Consider the following 14,868-nt stretch of genomic DNA (forward strand, 5'->3'; position numbering starts at 1 on the left):
CTTATGTAGCTGTGGTAGTGGGAAGTCTGGTTCTTCCCGGAGGCCAGTGGCTGCAACTTATTGTACCTGGAGCTGAAACAGCTGGGGTGAACCGATAGCATAGAAACTAGGAATTTGAAATTTATGTAGCTTAATTCTGCATCATTATCTACTGAATGAATTGCTTTTGTCACTTTTTAATTATTGGTTCACTTGCACTATTCCCTTGGGCATAACTGTCCCACACAAGCATTTAAATAATTTGGGAATCTAAACTTTACTGCTTGTACAAATTTGTTAGGGTGGCATTCTATCTTTACCTACATGTTTTCAAAACAAACAATGCTTAAAGACACACAGGCACCAGTTAAAATTCTGAGATTAATATTCATAATCTATAAAGCAAATTATGGCAGCATCTGTCGAGAGAAATCTGAGTTAATGTTTTCTGGTCAAGCGACCTTTCTTCATAATGTACAGTAAGGAATGAGAATGCTTTCAGTAATTAATGTTCTACCTCTTTAGAATTTACTCCTGATACGCAGGTGTCTTTGAAAAATGGGCTGGTCCGTCCAGAAGCAACTGGATCTTGGAAGGATGAATTAGCCAGACCTGCTATTAAGAAGGTATATGAATCTGCTCATGATCTGAGCCCTGACAAGAATGTTACTTTTGTATCTATCATACATGCCATGAAGAAGGAAGATTTTAGGACTTAAAATCACTTTTTTTGGCATTGTTTTGAATGCTTTCACCTACACCCTGTCCATTCTCATCAAACTGAGCCTTAAGCATATCTTTCATGTTGTTTTCTTGGTGATGTGCTCTTGTGAAGTGTACTCAATGTCAGGAGTAAGTGATATTGTCTGAATGGTCTTATTTAACAGGGTTGAATCAGAATGCTGGCTGTCAACAAAGTTCAATTTTCCTGGCTTTTTTTTTAAAACTGCTCCTTTTGTCCAGTTATAGATGACAACTATACACCTGAGCTGATCTGCAAAATGAATTGTATTTCTAACTGCAAAGTTTACTCCAACATTTTCTACTGAAGGAAGTGTAGACTAACAAATGGGGGGCAGTAAGGCTGTGTTGCAGTTATTAAACTCGAGTAAAGAAAATCTAAAATGGAACTGCAGATTTTATGTATATCTCTATGGGGATTATTGCTGCTTTCACAGCATAGAATGTATATACATCTCAATTGTCTCCCTCTGATCAAATCTTTCAATGCTGAAGACTTTCTTTCATTTTGTCAAATTGCTGCAATGTTTTAGATCAACAGTTATTCCTATCTTCTCATCTATGTTCATATGCTGGCAGACTCTGTCTATAAACGTGTTCAAAGTTAGAAATTACACAATCCCAGGTTATAGTCCAATAGGTTTATTTAAAATCGTAAGCTTTTGGAGCACTGTTCTTTTTGTTAAGTGGAGGGAGGTGCACCGGCACAGAATATATAGGCAGAAGGATAACAAATTCAGAAAATGGAGTGTTAACCAATAAGCACAGTGACAGGCTGAATAACAATGATGGGTTAATATATGAGCTGATTTAATTAAAGCAGAGGGATAACTACAAATCAAAAATTAGATGATGTTAGAGACATTCCAAACAGCTGGAATAACAAGAGTCTCATAACGAGGGGCTAACAGAGTAACAAGTAATCAAAAACAAGGTAGAGAGAGAATTAAGGTAACTGTGTCAAAACAGACCAGTGAGAATATTTTTACAAGCACAGTACAGCATGGAGCATGACATGAACCAGAGATCACTGTTGAAGCCGTCCCTATAAGTACAGAGCTTGGCTATTAGTTTCTGCTCGGCCATTCTGCGTTGTTGTGTATCTTGAAGGACGCCTTGGAGGATGCTTACCCGAAGATCTAAGGCTGAATGTCCTTGATCAGTGAAGTGTTGTTCAACTGGGAGTGAACGTTCCTGCCTGGCAATCATTGCAGTGTCTGTTCGTCCGTTGTCATAGCACCTGAATGGTCTCCTTGAGATACCATGCCTTAGGACATCCTTTCCTGCAGCGTATGAGTTGGGAAAACATTGGCTGGGTCGTATGAATATATACTGTGTGTACCTGGTGTCCCATGTATGATGGTAGTACCCATGTTGTTCTGACGTGTCTTGGAAAGTTTGCCCTAGCAGCGTTGTGTAGTGTTGCGGTTGGTGTTCCCCTGAAAGCTGGGTAGCTCCACACCACAAAGGTGTTGTGATATTAACTGTGTAATAATTTAGTGTAACAGTTAGACACTGAACTGGACAATGTTGGACAGAAATACAATTTAATTATTTAACTCACTAGGCCACTTCAGAGGTGGTTAAATATCTAAATATTAATGACGAACAAAGTGGCAGATTTTGTACTCTGTCAAATCCACTTGGCTCCTTAATATTTGTTAATGTTGTCAAATTTGAAACCATTTTCTGGAGGCAAAGCAGAAATCCTCCTCCTATGTCTTACCTTTTATTAATCCAGGCACCTTTTTCCCCACAGAGGGTGGTATGTGTATGGAATGACCTGCCAAACGAAGTGATGGGGGGGCTAGTACAATTTCAACATTTAAAAGGATGGGTGCGTTTTATAGGAAAGGTTTAAAGGGATATGGTAAATTGAACTAGATCAGTTTAGTTATCTAGTCAGCAGAGATCATTTGGACTGAAGGGTCTGTTTCCCTGCTGTACAACTCACTCTGACTTCTGACTGTCCGATTAAAACCTATTGACAAATGATACCCTATGATTATGATCCAGTGAGATCCTCATCAATTTAAATACCTTGTTCTCTCTCCAGCTACCTATGTGATTGCTAATCACTTGAAAGGTACTGAGCATACAGTGTCTGATGAAAATTGTTCATCTGATTGGGACTGACTATTAATCCTTTCCTAATAAAATTTCATATGAGACACCTTTTTTGTGAGGGAGGAATCTGGGGCTGCTAGAGGAGAGTTTCAGTATTTTTTTAAATTTCTGATCTATGCTTGGTAGCTGACTTGTGTTACTTGCATGTTGCATCATCCAAGTTGGATCCCACAGTGAACAACACTTGATATGTAAATTTTCCATTTTCTGTTGGAGCAGGCCAGACAGGAGACTGAATCAAGAACTAACTTGATTTGCACAAAAGAGAAAACTATAACGATTTCTAGTAAGTGTAATCTGTATTAATCTTCAATTCATGTGGTGATTGTGCATATTATTAGTAACTATCAAAAGTGTGACTGGGTAACTTCCTGAAACTATTGTAAACTAACTTATGTCAACATCAAAATTGGTGCAAAAGGTATTGAAAACTATGATTTAACTTCCTATTACTCCCTTGCATTAATTCTTTTCCCTTGCTCACATGCTTGATCATTGTTTCCCTTCCTTTCAGAATGTTTTTCATTTTGCCATCTGTTTTCTCTCCATTTTGCCTTGCATTTTCATTCTATTTTTGCTACCTTCCCATTTGTGAATTTCAGTTTTTGTAACATTTTTTTTAATATGGACAGTACATTACAGACTGGCATTATTGCAGTATTTGAGAATTGCTTTTGTGATTTTAAGTCTTCCATTTTCAGCCTAAATCTAATATTAAAAAATGGCAGATTTTGAGCATCGAAGTTAGGTGTGAAGAGCATTAAACTATATAACTTTTCAATATTTCACGAGTCACCAATACATTTTGAAGGTTATTGTATTGGAACTATGTTGGCATTCTACCTTTTTTTTTCTGCTTGTTCCTCCCCTCCCCTCCCCCAGATTCATTTCTTTGGTCCAGTGTTAATGTCAAATAGCATTTGAACTGTTTTGTCTTATTTCCATGATTAAACTGTAAAAGTACTTGTACGTACAGGTGCACAATCCTTTATCCAAAATGGTCGGGATCAGCTGGCTTTCAGCATTCTGAGTTTTTTGAATTTCAGAGTAAGTTGCAATTTGGTGAAATTTTAAATAATCTTCCCGAAAAACAGACTTGAGTAAAACTGGCCCTGAAACAAAATTTGAGGTCTGCCAGTGCTGGGTGAGTGACATGCATTGAGTGGGCAGGACTTGGGTTAACTGTTTGCATGCCAAACTACCTTCTTAATAAGGGGGGAAAAACTTCACAAAAAAAAAATCTGACTTTGGAGCTTTTCGAATTTTGGATAAAGGGTTGTCTATCTGTATCAGTCAAGCAATGCTCCGGATCTTCTGCTCGCAAATCTAATTACTACTTACTGAGAGGTGCTCTCCCCTGTGAAGTATACCACAAACTGTGAGAAGTGGCAACATTCGGTGGGTCAGAGCTCCTAAACAGAAACGTGAACTCTTTCTTATTAATATTCTGTCTAATTGGTCAAGACTGCGGTTTAAGCAAAAAAAAACTAGGTAGATTCTTGGAATAAGAAATGATTATGGTTGATCTGATCCTCCACTCCACTTTCCTGCCGTATGCCCAGAACTGTTAATTCCCTTTAACAGTTTAGGATTTTGTCCACCTCCGTGCTGAATATGCTTAACGGCCAAACCTATGTAGCACTCTGCAGTCCCGTCCTCCTGAAGAAATTCTTCCTCATTTGTCTTGGGTGGGCAATCTCTTGTTGAATATCATTGGCTACACTTCAAAAAACATTATTTTTAACATGAATACTTTGAGTTGAAGACATTTTTGAAATGTAACTGTAAACTTGTGAAGTACTAGCTTTGGATTGTCACTTAACAGTTCAAAGAATGCAGATAAATTTCCTGTACCTGCGGCTGCTGATTTTTCTTTACTCCATGATTTATTCATTTCAAATATGTCTAATTGTAATTGATACTATGGCTTACTTATTAAAAACACAATAGGTGTTGTTGTGCAATCCGTTCGAGAGAAATTTGAAGAATTGAGTCATGAGAAACCGAACCAGGAGGAAAGGGGAAGCTGCTCTAAGATAACTGAAACAACCCAAAGTACAAAAGCCATCCAGGAAATGCTGCTTCAGAAGTCTACTGCCAGTGCATCTCATGTCATTTGGATAAAAAAGGTAAATTGCAGACTGCACTTTTTTCTTAGAATTGGGGACATGAGGATGAACAGATGATAAATAGGAGCAGGAGTAAACCATTCGCCTCAAACCTGCTCTGCCAGACTTTCTGAAACACTAATGTGGCTATTATGTGTGTATTATGATAGCCTTTGATAACTTTTATGAGTCAGGGTCAAACTGTGCAGGAATATTGTTGGAATTAGTACAGGTGAAATAGTCAAAGATGTGTATTTTTAGCAAGATTCTTTTAAGTGGAGAAATAAAGCCAAGTAAATTGCATTGATTTGGATGAGTGGCTTGAAGATGGGTCATCAATAGCTGAAGAAAAAGGATTGCATATTGAACTAGAATTAGTGATTTGGGTATGAACAAGCCGATGGAACAGTGAGTGTTGCAGAATTGGGGTGAAGTTTTTTTTTGTTGTTGAAGAATTGGGATTTGGCGTAGGTCAGCAAAGTTAGGGGTATTGATTTGAATGCCAATTTGTATTGGACCTTTTTTAAAGTGAGATACAGAATGGTTCAAAATGCTCAGTCAAATTGCATTAAGGAAGAGGGTATTGGGAGATTTTTCTTAGTGTGGGTAAAACGAGAAATAACGGAAGGCTTCAGTTTACCAAGCGATGAAACATTTTTTAATAGTGAAGTTTAAGTTGGAGCTGTAAGGTCATAGATGCCCTTGGTAAGAATGGTGGGTATGTGGTAGAGTCAGAGACATTAGGAACATTCTAAGTAACTGCTGAACAAACATATGGACAGCAGTAAACTGAGGAGTGTTTAGGTTAGGTTGATCTTGCATTTTAAGATAAACGCTTAGAACTACATTGTGTGCTGAAGGGCCTATACTGTGCTGTACTATTTTGTTCTATTCTAGAATCTAATGTGACAATTTGAGCATGCACAAACTGAGGACTTCGTTGTGTTTTTAAGAAAGCAAGTGTGTGACAAAAATGACAGTATCATAGCCATAGGTTTAACTGTAATGAAAGCAAAAATGAGTATTGCTAAATTGAAATATGCAAAATGTTAGCATCTTTGATCAGGATGATTCTAATTTTGTGGATAAAATGGAAACCTGATTGCAAGGATCATTCCACATGGAATGGATATTGTGGTGCCTTCTGGAATTTAGGATCTGGGGCTTAAAGGTCAAAGCAGCCAAAGTTCAATTTTTTTTTAAATGGCTTTTTGAGGTTCTACATAGGCTGGTCAGAAAAGTAAAAAACCACAGAATTCCAGGGAAAATGACAATTTTGGATTCAAAGTTGAGGCAGAAGACAGATTATTGTTTGGATGTTTTTGTAAATGGAAGAACGTTTTCCATGGGGCTGAGACCATTGACTAAAGTTTGGAGATGAGTTTTTTAAAAAAAGTTGGGGCTGTGGTTAAATGCTATTTGTAGGAAAGTTTTCAATGAACTAGTCAGTGAGGTGAAACAGTGGTATAGGCAGTTCTCACCAGGCAGGAAGGCAAGTGAATAAATTGTAGGGTGCTAGAGTGGAGAGGACCAGAGATGCCTGGCAATGAATATCCACAGATACCTGCAGATAGGTGAATAAGGTGATAAAGACCGACTGGGTGTATCTTTTAATTGAAGCTTGGCATAGTATGACTGACAACATAATATTAGCTCTGTTTCTAACCTCTTGGATACTGAAACTGTCCGTTCTAAATGCAACAAAAACCAGAAAATATTTAGGTTTGGACAGGCAACAAGTAAATAACAACACTCTCACCCCACAAGTGCAGTAATGACCACCTCCATCAAGAGCAAATCTCATCGTTGCCCTATGATGTTTGACATCACCATCACTGAATTCCCCACCATTAATATCTTGGCAGTTAGCATTGACCAGAAACTGAGTTGACGAGACCAGAGTGTATCGGAGGTTACTCCCTGCAAGATTCCTAATGCTCCTCCTGACTTTCCAAAGCCTGAGCACCATCTGAGATGCGACTCAGAAATGTGATCGAATACACATCACTTGCCTGGATGAGTGTAGATCCAATAACACTCAGGATGGTCAAAACCATCCAGCACAAAGAAGCCTGTTTGATCAGCATCCCCTCCAAAAACTCAGTAACAGCAATGCACTGCAGAAATTCACCAAAGATCGTTGAAGTACACTATCTTCAAACCTATGATTGGTACCATCTAGATGGACAAAGACATCAGGGCAGCATGGTGGCTCAATGGTTAGCAATGCTGCCTTAGTGCCAGCGATCTGGGCTCAATTCCAGCTCTGGAAACTGTGCAAACCCACACCCTGTCTGTGTGGGTTTCCTCTGGGTGCTCTGGTTTCCTCTCAGTCCAAAGATGTGCAGGTGAGGGTGAATTGGCCATGCTAAATTGTCCCATAGTGTTCAGGGTTGTCTAGGTTAGGTGCATTAGTCAAGGGTAAATGTAGATTAATAGGGTAGGGAACTGGGTGGGGTACTCTTTGGGTAGTCAGTGTAGTTTTGTTGGGACATTTGGCCTGTTTCCACACAAGGGATTCTGAGATACTTTGCAACTTCAATACTGCAAGATCCACCTCCTAATCTCCGATTTGGCAATCTATTATCATTCCTTCAGTGTTGCTGAATCATAAAGCCTGGTACTCCCCATCCTAGTGGAATTGTAAGTGTACCTACCCCAAAATTCTTAAGCTATTCAAGAGGCAGCTCTCATCACCTTGGGAGCAATTTGAGGTAGTTTATGTCTACTGAAATAATCAGTGGTGGCCACATCCTGTGATGAAGATTTTTAAAAGTTGTAAAATTTATATTGGCACTATATAAGACCCATGTTATGCTGCAACTGGAATATATGTGCAGTTCTGGTCAGCACACTATGAAAGTTGTGGATGCCTGAGATTGATAGAACATTGCCTGAACTGGAGAATTTTGGTTAAAGAAAAATTGAATAGGCGTGTTACTATTCTGTAGAACCATGGAATCAGGATAGATTCAATTGAAGCTGAAAGAGGTTGTAAATGACACTGCAGAGTGTTTTTCAACTAAGAATGGAGACTAGAATGTGAGCTAGGGATGGGTGAGAGGAGCTTCAGGATTAGAAGCAGATGTGGGGGAAAGCATACATGAGCCCGAAAGCAAATCACATTGAACTGGAACTCTGTATTAAATGGATATGTTGACACTAGTTTATCAATGTTTAAAAAAAGTAAGTCAATATTCAACAGAGCTTTGTATGAAATGGACAGGTCTAAATGGTGCTAATAGGAAAACAATATTCTTTGGTCGAGGAGCACACAACCAGGGAGCATATACTTGAGGCATGTGGTTTAGAGAAGTTTCAAGGAGATGCGTGTTTACCCAGAGTAGAGATGTCGAGCTCACTGCCTGAAAGATGGACACCATTAAAAATGCATACCATTTAAATTGTAATTGAATATTCAATTGAAATGCAGTAACCTGTAAGGCTATGGGCAAGGACCTAGAAAAATGAGATGAGGTCGGTGGCCACTTGAATCTGGTGCAGATGTGTTGGGCTGAAGGGCCTTTTGCTGTAAATGTCAATGACTCTTTGAAATGATGTGGAGATGCCGGTGTTGGATTTGGGTGGACAAAGTCAGAAATCTGTCAACACCAAGTTATCGTCCAATAGGTTTATTTGAAAGTACAAACTTTTAGTGCGCTGTTCCTTTGTCAGGTGCCTGATGAAGGAGCAGCGCACTGAAGCTTGTGATTTCAAATAAACCTGTTAGACTATAATCTGGTATTGTGACTTCTGTCACTGAAATAAATAAATCATTCCTGAAGAGAGGTCAATGATCGTGAAAATGTGAATAAAGTGTTGCTATATAAATATCATTCATAATGGAAAGCTGGTTGCTAACCTTCCACATGAAGCATTGAATACATCAGTTGGACCACCTAAGTTAACTTCAAAAGTGAGTGTGTACTCTTGGAATGTCATGCTTCCAAGTTCCAGTCACATTACTTTTGTGTTTAAATATGGTGGATTTGAGGGTGCTGAAATTTTGAGGATTTCGGTTTCTAGTATTGACTCCTTTAGTAAAGTGAAAGGCACCTACACTCTGCCCCTCCTGACTGCTGTGCCCACCCCCAGCTTCCTTTCACCTTTTTTGTTTCCAATGCTTGAGACTGTCACAGTTTTTGCAACAGTCCAATCGTATGCTTGAAGCATTTATGCTTTTTTCCTTGTTGCTTTCAAACATTGAACATTGGGTGAATGGGTTGTTGTGCTATCCTATCCTTTAGTTTTGTGAAGGTGCATATTGTAAGTGGAAATGTCTGCATTAATAATGATCCCTGTAAATACTGAGGAAACCCTGCAGTCTTGAAGAGGTTAAGTGAATTGCTACTTTGCCAGCAGACATGTGATCTGGTCACTTGCTGAGCTTTCCAGTGGTGATGTCAGGAAACGACGAAAGCTTGAAAATGCAGTTGTTGACATGTGGAAGGTTTGGAAACTGAAACACTCCTCTTCTCTTCTCTTTCCACTATTTTCCCCACCCCCAACAACATAACTTCCTGACATTCGCAGGGAGCTGAGCAAAACAAATGTCACCATTGAAATCACCCAGGTACTGTTTTATTCTAAGTAGTGAAAGCTATTGTAAGTGTACTCATAATTATATCTTTGTATCTAAATCTAGAGCACTGCTACTCAAGGTCACTCTTTCCATTCAGTGATCAATTCTATTTTTTTTGTTTGCAGAAGAATTTCCTTGGCACAGTTCTGTATGCTTTTCCATCCATCACTTCTGATTCTGTGGAAAAAGTGTGGCTGACTCCTATGAATCTTGTTATTGAGGAATGGGGATGAAATTCTTTATTCAAATACTATGTCAACAAAATGTAGCATACAATGCAAATTTTTACTAAGTTATGCAAACTATGTACTAAACCTGCTACAGCTGTCAGGATTAGACTGTGGGATATGTTGTCATTTGGATCATGGTGAAATAATTGTTCAGAATATTTAATTATATATGGTTTGTATTCATGTTTAAGGCAATTTAGATAGGAACAGCTGGTGAGGAGTGGGCTGGGTGTTCATGTTCTGGATTAGTTGTGCTGGAAGAGCACAGCAGTTCAGGCAGCATCCAAGGAGCAGTAAAACCAACATTTCGGGCAGAAGCCCTTCATCAGGAATAGGTTCATGTGCCAAGCATAACTGCTTAGACCAAGAAATCTCGCATAATTTGAGGTAATTAAAAATGTGTTTTTCTATGTATGTAATGGAACTAATCATTTTTTGAACTGGCTCTTGCCTGGTGGTTTTGTGGTTATGCCAGATAACTTCAAATATATTTGCTTTCAGGTCTAATTAAGTTTGTGATAGCATGGATTTATTTTTTTTTTGGGGGGGGGTGTTCATTTCCAAAGTAAACCTGACAAAACTGGACATATCTTTCCAACTTACCTTGGGTTTGTTTTAATTCCAAGTATTGAAGTTTGCTAACCATCAATTGAGAAGAAAAACTTCTGATCGGTGATTAACTTCCTGTGTGATTAGCAGGTTGACTGAATGTTCTGCTTTTGCATTTCCAGGAGCGGGAGCTGGAGCTTGCGATGCTTCGAGGTAAGACTGAAGGAAACAATCCCTGGGTGGAAAAGAAGGCATTCAAGTCAAGCACAGGACCAGAGGAATCCACTAGGGTAAAGCGGGACATTATTTCTCCCCCCTCAAATCACTTGGATAATAGCATCTTGCAGAAAACTTGGCTTTCAGTTTAAAGATAGTTGAAATCTCCTTTTCACTTATAGTCAGCATCAGTTTCTGGCATAACTGTCTTGAGTTGTGAACATTTTAATGAGTGCAATTTTGGCTCTGAGATATTTACTTGGAATAAATATTTTCCAAAATGATCTAAAATAGATTTTTAAAATGTTTTTCCTCTTCATAATGTCTCTGATAAATCAAGTTGAATTCCTGTTAACTTTAAAAATTTTAGATTTCAGAGAACATGAAAATCAGATCTTCCAACAACCAGATTGTGGCAATATCTAGTGCTGACAAGAATCTTAGTGCTTTGGGCAGGAAAAACATTTTAAAATGAGCAAGTTTTAAAATAAAGTAATTCACATTGCTTGTACAAGTATTTTTCCTAGATTCTAATATCTAGGCTTTTTTAAACCAAGTGCTGCAACTCCATTTCCAAAATCTAAGACCCACTGAAGAGCCCACCTGATATTACTGGGCAAGCCAGATCTCTGGCAGAAATTTTGGCTTAATTTTTTTTTAAGGAGTCATCTCTCACTGAAGCATAAGAACTAAGTATTGAAGACATGGTTTTTAAGCAGTAAAACAGAAGTGGGAAAAGAAAAAGGAGAGAACTGAATGATTCAAGCTTTATACATAACACAGTTAAGGATTGCAAAATTCATGACACAAATATAATCCCATTCATTCCAAAACTTGATATCAAAGCTTTACAGTGTTCACACTAAGAGAATCTCATTCTGTGTCTCCTTATGTTTAATTTAACTGTGACTTCAACACCCAATCTGGGAAATCGGAGAGCTTCTCCTGAAGCCTTCACGCAACTGAGTTTTTAAACTTTCTCAACTTCAAATGACACCTTAAGGGTTTTATCCATATACTTCTGGTGTACAGCTGTTACTAAAGTCCTTGCTCCTGAGATATTACTTTATTAACAATTTAAACGAGCCTCTCCATTTTTTTTCAGGAACAAAACCATTAAATGTCCATCTTCAGTTAAGTACTCTGCGTTCAATAAGGGAATGTCTTCAAGTTGATGCTAGTTTATAGCTAGTTTATAGCAGTTGGGTGGATGCATTTGATTCACCTGACTTTTGGGTTTTTAAGCACTCGTTAAAACATTGAACTTGCTATTAATAATTGGACTACACAAATAAGCAGATTTGCAGGAAAAAGGTTCCTGCGTATTTTACATGGTGCTAAATGCATTTTAATTTGGAAGTGAGCTGCATCTTGCTTGGTGAGGGTTCACCATAGAAAATACACCAACACTTAATGCGGTGGAAGTGATATTGAGTATGCTGAGTATGGCTTGTTGCAGGAAGCATCTAGGGAGACATGCATAGGAACGAAGATCAGGGCAGGTCTGGGCCACGTCAGCATGCCAGTGGCAGAAGGGAACTCTAAGCAACTTCCAGATACCAATGAAAAAGTCCCAGTAAGTTGATTTATGGATTTGAAAACCTAGGTTTGAAATTATGCTTGTAATTGAAAACTATACCATTTTATTGATGCACCAATATTGTGACTAGCTGCTTTTGGGCTGTAATTTTAATTACTGACTGCATCTGCATGTTTGGTGCAAGTTGATCATTTAAACTATCACTTCACTAAAGCAGAAATTTGTCATCACTTTTAAGACTTGATTTTAAACCTTTTAAATTGTGCTGAATTAATAAGGACTTTTTTTTTCCCAGCCATGGTTATCAAGCAATTATCCTGATATTTTAAAATCTCCTCGCTTTTCGTAAGATGATTACACTAATTGATTTGCAGATCATTTGTTTTGACCACCTAGTGATGATTATGTAGATCAGTAGATAAAAAGAATACCTTACCACATGTGTACACAACTTGAAGGGGTGCAGATTAATTGATTCAGAATCAATGTTATTGTGCAATTACAAATCTTGAACTTTCATTAATCCAGTTTGTAGCTGTGAACCTTCATTATGATAAAAGAAGCAGTAGTCTCCTAATATCCCAGTTCAAGATCAATTTATGTAGTAATTTGAGTGATGTTCTTAACTGGGCTTCAAACTGGGTGAAATCACGACCTTTATTTGCCCGAAACATTGGATTAAAACCATGATTTGTTTTTTTTTCTTAGTGTGTCCAGTGTTCTGTAGTAATTCTTAATCGTTTGGGTCTCAGAACGGGGAGTTCCAACCAGTAGTCTAGCCTATATTTACATTGACTGCAGTTCAAGTACAATATCTAGTTCCTTGTCTTTTTGTGAGACTCCTTTTTGTTATGCACAAATTGACTAAGCATTTCTCTACACCATGACACTCTGTTCTTCAATAAAGCAGTGTCCTGTGGACATTAATGTGGGGAACAAAAACTTAGATTTTGATTCCCTGCTTAGATATGCCAATTTGGTTTCTGTAGTGAATTTTTAACTGTCTGCATCAGGTTCCCAAAAGTGTTTCATTCTCTATGATCCAGGAGCAGCTGATGGGGAGTACAAAAGCTCAAGAGAATGCTATTGGTGACAAAAACACTATTACATATTCAGAACACAATGAAATGCATGAAGAGGTACTGCACATTACTGAAGGTAAAGGTCTGAATACTATGCATTCTTATCAATTATTGTCAGTAATAAGCTCCAGTCACAATTATTCAATATACTGCTTGTAAGCTACTTGTTAAGAACTAATTCCTTATGCTGCTTTCATATTGCAAGAATATTTACTATCGTGAGGCCTCTGTCTTGCTACTTTGTGCTGTTAACATTGAGCTTCAAACTGAGATTTCATTCAATTTAGTGTTTTTTTTTAACCTTAGCTCAGATATTTTTTTGTCCTGAAATTTGGATTGGTGTTGGGAAGGTCATTGAAGATAAAGGACCTGAGTTTTTAGATAGCAGTGTTCTTGTACATAAGCAAGGCTCTGCTTCTTTTACTGATTTGAGTTAAATACGCAACAGGAATGAAGCTAGATAGTCATATCTTTTATTCTTCCTTCTCACTTTTATGTTCCATCATAGAAAAATTCACGACTGACAGATGTGCATTGATAAAGTCCATAGTGATCAACCAAAGTGGAGAGAAATGATGGGTTATTCATTAATTTCAACACTCTGGTGTACTGTCTTAAAGCTGCAGGAAATGCAAAATTTATAATGAGAGATGCTGATAAGTTTGCATGTATTCAATAATGTGCAACAATCACGAAATATCTTCCCAAATTTAGATGATTGCAAGGTAGAAGCACCTTTGGATTGGTCGACTCCTCTCAGGAAGGTTACTTTTGCATTAGAACCGCAAACTATTCCATCGCCAGAGTATGTAGAAACTGAGAGCAATGAAAATGAGAAGTGCATCTCTGAGACGGGTATGAGAATTTTGTAATGCCCCTTGATTGTCAAGTTGTTTGTATAACTTTAAATACTGATTTGCAGTTGGACGAATGGACAGAAAGCTTGTCCCTGTTTTTTGTGTTGTTTTCAAATGAGAATTGTAGTGAGTTATCAAGAATTGCCCTTCCTAATTCGGCCAGTAACAAAGAAAAGCAGTTAGATTCCTCCCTTCTAGCTTGTCGTAGAGCAGTGTTAGCTATGTTTGGAACGGGTGGGTAGAGGCAGAAGAAGGAAAGTGGATGATTTTGATTTACTGAAGCAAACCTTTTCCTGAGCATAGTGTAGTATGTGTATACTTGTCTCTCTTGATTACAATCCTACTCCAGAAACACATTGCAGAATAAGTAGCGTAGCCAACAAGTTGAGTTCAGTATGTTATTAATTGAATCTTTGGGAAATAAGTGACTTAAACTTATTCTGGCAATTCCCACACTTTAAACTTCCTGAATATCTATGTTCGATATCATGTTGGTATAAAAAGTTATTAAATTAGGTTAATATTGAAGGCAGTCAAAAGTCACATGACACCAGGTTCTAGTCCAACAGGTTTCTTTGAAATCTCAAGCTTTTGGAGTGCTGCTCCTTCCACATCAGAAGTGGAGGGAAGCACATCCTCCACTTCACCTGATGAGAGCAGCGCTCCAAAAGCTTGTGATTACAAAGAACCTGGTGGACTATAACCTTGTGTCGTGCAACTTTTAACTTTAAGATGAAATGTCACTGGACTACATTGACAAAGGGGAGCTCAGTCATCCTGTGCTGATTGGCACACCATTCTGGCACTTTACCCTTTTAAGTAGTTAAAGTCAAGTTTACAGCCTCTGAATTTTTTTC

General features: G+C 38.1%; 1 protein-coding gene across 10 annotated transcripts in view; it reads left to right on the forward strand.

The window, feature by feature from the left end:
• LOC132824018 (anillin-like) overlaps window positions 1-14,868 on the forward strand; it is a 61,434-nt gene that overhangs the window by 10,510 nt on the left and 36,056 nt on the right. For 6 of the 10 annotated variants that reach the window (XM_060838251.1, XM_060838250.1, XM_060838252.1 and 3 more), the window contains exons 4-10: window positions 505-605; window positions 3,067-3,133; window positions 4,798-4,976; window positions 10,499-10,606; window positions 11,992-12,108; window positions 13,086-13,230; window positions 13,869-14,009. In XM_060838251.1, coding sequence (XP_060694234.1) covers window positions 505-605; window positions 3,067-3,133; window positions 4,798-4,976; window positions 10,499-10,606; window positions 11,992-12,108; window positions 13,086-13,230; window positions 13,869-14,009 — 858 coding nt within the window. The remainder of the gene's footprint in view (window positions 1-504; window positions 606-3,066; window positions 3,134-4,797; window positions 4,977-10,498; window positions 10,607-11,991; window positions 12,109-13,085; window positions 13,231-13,868; window positions 14,010-14,868) is intronic. The other 4 variants (XM_060838256.1, XM_060838258.1, XM_060838254.1 and 1 more) reach the window with 3 other exon arrangements.

The sequence above is a fragment of the Hemiscyllium ocellatum genome, chromosome 17, assembly GCF_020745735.1.
Source record: "Hemiscyllium ocellatum isolate sHemOce1 chromosome 17, sHemOce1.pat.X.cur, whole genome shotgun sequence".
Classification (NCBI taxonomy): Eukaryota; Metazoa; Chordata; class Chondrichthyes; order Orectolobiformes; family Hemiscylliidae; genus Hemiscyllium; species Hemiscyllium ocellatum.